This window comes from Larimichthys crocea, chromosome XI (genome assembly GCF_000972845.2).
Source record: "Larimichthys crocea isolate SSNF chromosome XI, L_crocea_2.0, whole genome shotgun sequence".
In the NCBI taxonomy this organism is placed as follows: Eukaryota; Metazoa; Chordata; class Actinopteri; family Sciaenidae; genus Larimichthys; species Larimichthys crocea.
The window spans coordinates 5,185,450-5,190,816 of record NC_040021.1 but is presented as its reverse complement, the minus strand read 5'-3'; the positions used below and the strand labels follow the sequence as shown (position 1 = coordinate 5,190,816).

Here is a 5,367-nt window from a genome sequence, read left to right as displayed (position 1 = left end):
CAGGCTGATATTGAAACAAAATCTAACAGGAAAAACTGAATTTAAATGACCTTCCAACATTGTATTTTCATAGCTTTATATGTTTTTAGATTATCTTGGAGATTCCTCCAAGTACCACTATTATATAGGGAGGTTGCATATCACAGTCTGAGAGCCAGTGTGTTACTCTACTCTTGTTTTACGTCAGTGGATTTTACTGGTTTCAAAAAGACCCATCAATGTTGTTGGTGTTTATTTTAAATCCATTCAAGTCTCTAAATATTACATTTGTTTTCCTGCCTCATTGAGAAAACACTGTCCCGGACACTGAACTGAATATTCTTGACTCAGGCAGACATTTGTGTAAACACTTTATTCGTTAACTTTTCTTGAATCAAGCCCCCTTTATACCTACAGCAAATAAAATCGTGAAATTTTGATACAATGAACAAAAGTCAAGCAAAAAAAAAAAACATTTTTTAAAAATACAGTGTATACAAATGTAATAGCAGTAATTTGCCAGTACAGTTTTAAAACAATGCTGATTGAAAAGAAGCCAAGACTCCCCGTTCCTGGAGTCCAGACTGGGAGGCGGTCTTGGGTTTGTCCACTCGTCAAAAAAAAGGTTCAATGCCTTCTTAAAAATGTACATATAGAGAAGCTGCTCTCTGTGGAAGGAAAAAGAAATTCATCTGACAAAAATAAAATGAAAAAAGGCCAAGTGTGTGGTGGCAGTCGGCCTTTTTTGTTTGTTTGTTTGTTTTGTTTAATGAAGGCATCAGAACAAAGCCAAATAAATATTGACACGGCAGTTAATAGGCCCCTGGTAAGAGTCACGGAGAGTTCTTCAACAGGTTGGCAGCAGGAAGCCCTCCTAACTCTGGCAGACACAGCAAACGTGGATGCCACTAACTGATGCCTGAAGGCAGTGAGTCCACATAGAGGCGATATGGCACAGCTAGGAGAAACTAGACCCACGGAGTCCCTGGAGTAGTTTGCAGCAAATGGTATATTCCTGGATGTCGAGACGGCGAGACTCAGGAAACATCTGTGGAGGACAAACAAGACGTCAAGAGCATGAGGACGCTTTAGAGTTTGACACTGTGGCTTGTACAGGAGTGAAGGTTGAACCTGCACTCTGTAAGTCTGTGTAAAGTAAGAATAAATATGTACAAAAAGAAGAAAGTCATTAACCACCCAGACAAATTTGAATGATTAAAATGAGACAATTTATAAAATCAGGTAAAAATGAGCAGTAGTGTTCGCTGCACGGGAGAGGCCCAGTCTCCCTCGACTGTCAAATACTGTAACACGACCTCAACGCGGAGGCTACGGCGAGCAGCGTTATTGGAGTTACCCAGCACTCCATGTTTGAACCAGAATCTGACCCGGGATCAGAGACCGACCTGCAAATCAGCTTCATTCCTCTCAGTCTGCAGAGTTTTCTTCCTCCTTCCTTCAATGTTACTATTTTCCAACATGTTCCATGTGTTTTGAAAGAAATATGAATATCCTTTACGCTGACTTTAAGTGTGAAATACCTTCAAGAGAACATCACCCGGTTTGTCTTCTTACTGAATCAGCAAACTCAAAGCAGAGCTTGGTAAAAAAAGGCCACTACATGAAATTAGATCACCTCATTTCTTCAGCAGATTGTTAAGTTTGAGGCCACCAGTGATTATTCCTGTACCTGTGATGTGATGTGATGATGGTTACATCTGTGTGAAGAGAAGTTCTCTATCGTTAACTGTGTAAATGCCTTTTATTTTTGGACATTATCCTTTTATACACGGGGCACCGACACAAAGAGATAATAAAGAAAAAATAAAGAAATATGTACAAATACTGAATTTCAGCAGCCTGTTCTTCTTACCACCAAGCAAGCCAAAGATTTATTATTGTTTGCACAAACTGGTACAGTTCACTCTGACAGTATACAGCAGCCAAGTCTCCTGCCTCGCACTGTTACATTACACTACACCGCTGTTATCTGTGAAGCTTAGCCACACCTTTGCACAGCAGAAGCTACAGTCTGCTGTGCAGAATGTAAACACTAAACACGTGCATGCAGGAGAACAGCAAGACCAAACCTAGAAGTCAAACTTCAGACATGCTCCTCCTTAAAATCTCAATACTTAAAACTAATTTCTAATCTGAAAATGTCAAATAAGCAAATATCTCTGTTTTTTTTTTTTTACTAATGTGACAAACCCAGGGAGTAATATGGGGAATGAGCTACATGTTAATCATAATTAATATACTTACAGCTAGCGGGCTGCTCTCCGAACCTTCGCATCAGCTGATCGTGTGTGAACTTCACGAACGCGTCATATTGCTCTGTTGAAAGAAGGAGCATTTATTAGCTCTCGAATTACGGATTATTCACTTCAAATTGTTTTTGTTTTAACATAATTTGAAAATAAGTCATACCTGCGAGCTTTGTCGTCAGTATCTCGTCGTACTCCTCGCGGATTTTCTCCTCTCGCTCTTTCAGTAGTCTTTCACAAATCATCCCGACCTGCCTGAGGGAGAACAGAGGCTGCTCTTTCCTGGTGGGAGACGCAGCGCCCGAGGACGTACCTGTTAGGAGAGTTAGAAATCACACAATTAATACAGGACAGGTTACATTAAAAACACTGAAACTTGGTCAGCAACTCGGTTTGGGTTTGTAGAAATCGCCTGTGCACGTGATGGAGGAATGCACAGTGCAGGTAAGGGGTGTAGTGTAAGTACTGTGCTATGTGCATGTGACTGTAGAATAGCAGATATTTAAGTGTACTTGCATAAAATCAAGATATATTGTCACCAATTATATTCAAGTTCCCTGTTAAGGGTGAATTAATTCCGAAAGTTTACAACCCAATAATTACATTATCCTTTAAAACCCTGAGCTCAAGCCAGCTTCCCGTATTAAGACGTAAACTACCTGGCAGAGCCGATCCGCTGTGGACGTTCTGCAGGTCGAGAGGACAGCAGCCGTCCGCCTGCTGGAAAGCGCTGTCCAGGTGTCGTCGTTTCTGCAGCCTCTTGTACTCCTGTTTGATGTTGTGAAGAATTTGCTCTGAAACAAAAAGACAAAAAGAAAAGCGACTTTGAGAACTTTGACCATTTAATGTGGCCTTGCTGGTGACTTTAGACATTTAAAGAGACAGTATAACAAAAGTACAGTGCTGCATCCACCTATTAATAACAGCAGGAGACATTTTAGACAAATGTTCCCTGTTAGTAGGGATGTAACGCTGCATCGTGACACGATTAAAAATCGGTACAAATGCGCGACGATTCGCACCGGTTGAAAAATGAGTCGCGATTCTTCGCGAATGCGAGAGAAGTAGGATATGTTCTTTTTCGTCTTTTAAAAAAAATTACAAATAGGTTACGTCATCTTTAAAAAAAGTCACTGGTTGGTGATTCATTTGTTCAACGTCAGACGTCACGTGACTTACGTCACTAAGTAGGTACAGAGCACAGAGCGAGGGAAGACAGAGGATGCACCGAGCAGTTTGAAATCACCTGTGTGGAGCATTTTGGATTTCCTATATACACAAATACAACTGTGAGAAACGGACAGACAAAACCAAAAACAGCATGGAAATATTGCAAGAGACTGCAACATACAGCGGCAACGCGTTACGCCACCTCGGGAGCGAAAAATGCACATTACACCAGTTAACTTGTGAGATTGTTTCTAAAGAAAGCAGATATTTTTCATGTGTTTTGTTGTTTAAGGTGATCGCGTAAGTTGCACTTTTTTAAAGAGGAGAACACAAACTGTTTGAGAGATTCTGTAAAGAAAGCACCCAAGATTTTTTTCCCTACAAATAAAAAGATCATTTTATTTGGTCATAATTTGTCTGTAGCTCATTTTGATAAATCGTGAGAAAATCGTATCGTGAACAAAAAACCGTATCGTGAACCGTATTGAGTTGTGAGTCGAGTGTATCGTTACATCCCTAACTACTACTACTACTACTACTACTATTATTATTATTATTATTATTACTTTAATCCACTAAATGTCAAAATACTGCTACAGAGTATGCCGAGTTTACCACAGGACAATAAAGACTCACATCACATGGTTTACGTGTTAAACAACATGTAGCTGGGCTCAGGAGGAGATGAAGCTGGTCGTCCAGTAATCAGATGTTCTGGGGTTCGATCCCCAGCTCCTCAAGTACAAGTATTGTCTTTTGTTGTAGTCTCCTGTTCACGTCTCATTGCATTTCTTTTTTTATTTCATTTATACCTTTTACTTATTATTTATATCATGGTCATTACTCTTGCAATAAGTAAGAGTAGTGACTCTTTTCGAAGTTGTTGCACATTATTTAAGTGTAAATTTGATCTTTTATACACCTTTAATAAATAAATATATATATATTTTTGTTCTTAATAGATGGTTACTTGTTTACACATGTTGTTTTTGTTTGTTTGTATACCTGGAGTATGTAACATATGTTTGAAGGTGTTTATTGTGTAGGTTATAGATATTTCTGTGTTTATTGTTTTGTTTTTTTGCCTTTTCTACTTTTTTCTAACTCTGTAGTGTATGCTACACTTTCCTCTGCTGCTGTAACAAGTAAATTTCCCCGTGGTGGGATGAATAAAGTATTTCTAATCTAATCTAATCTAATCTAATTAGGAAAGACACTGAACCCCAAATTGCTAAATGACTAAATGTAACTTCTGAAGTTTTGTTTAATCCACACACACACACACACACACACACACACACACACACACACACTGAGGACTTTAAACTTACATTACATTAAACTCTGACACTCAGGTGTGGGTTTCTAACCTGTGGTGAGTCTGGACGACACTTCCCCGAAAGGTGAGGGCTCCATACGCAGATACTTCTGCGGCGAAGACACCGGGGACATGATCGGGGCGCACCGCCTTCTTTTAGGCGAAGCCGGGTTCATCAGCGGATCGAAATCCAGGCTCCTTTTCAGAGTAGCTCCACAAGCCATCGCGCTGAGCTTTGTCTTAAAAACTTAAAAATTAAAAACGTGTGAGTGTCGCTGAAGCTGGGCCCAGGTCTGTGCTAGGTCAAACGAGCGACCAACGGTTCCGGTCTTCAAGACAAATACGCGCTTATCTTCGTCTGTCGTCGCCTTCTGCTGATAAATCTCACAAGATTTAAGCGGCTGAGAATGTCCCGAAATAATCCGGATTAACTAATCGATCGTAAATTACGTGTAAAATCAGATGATTGCAGATTTTTCCGGCACTAGTTTCCGAGCACTAACGACACAACGGCTCAAACTAGCTTATCTCCTATTCCGCTCTGTAGTTAGTCAGTAACGGGCATGCGCAAGAAAACCGTCTCATGCTGGTACTTGTAGTTTTTAGTCACTATCGCGCCCATTGTTTTTGTTA

At 40.1% G+C, this 5,367-nt stretch overlaps 1 protein-coding gene across 1 annotated transcript; it reads right to left on the bottom strand.

Annotated features, from left to right (window-relative positions):
• Positions 1–333: 333 nt before the first annotated feature.
• On the bottom strand, positions 334–5,308 carry akirin2 (akirin 2). The gene is made up of 5 exons (XM_010752178.3): positions 4,787–5,308; positions 2,906–3,040; positions 2,410–2,559; positions 2,245–2,316; positions 334–1,027 (listed from the first exon to the last, which is right to left on the bottom strand). The coding sequence occupies exons 1-5, from the start codon at positions 4,956–4,958 to the stop codon at positions 1,017–1,019; spliced, it is 540 nt and encodes a 179-aa protein (XP_010750480.1). The 5' UTR covers positions 4,959–5,308; the 3' UTR covers positions 334–1,016.
• Between the last annotated feature and the right edge of the window lie 59 nt (positions 5,309–5,367).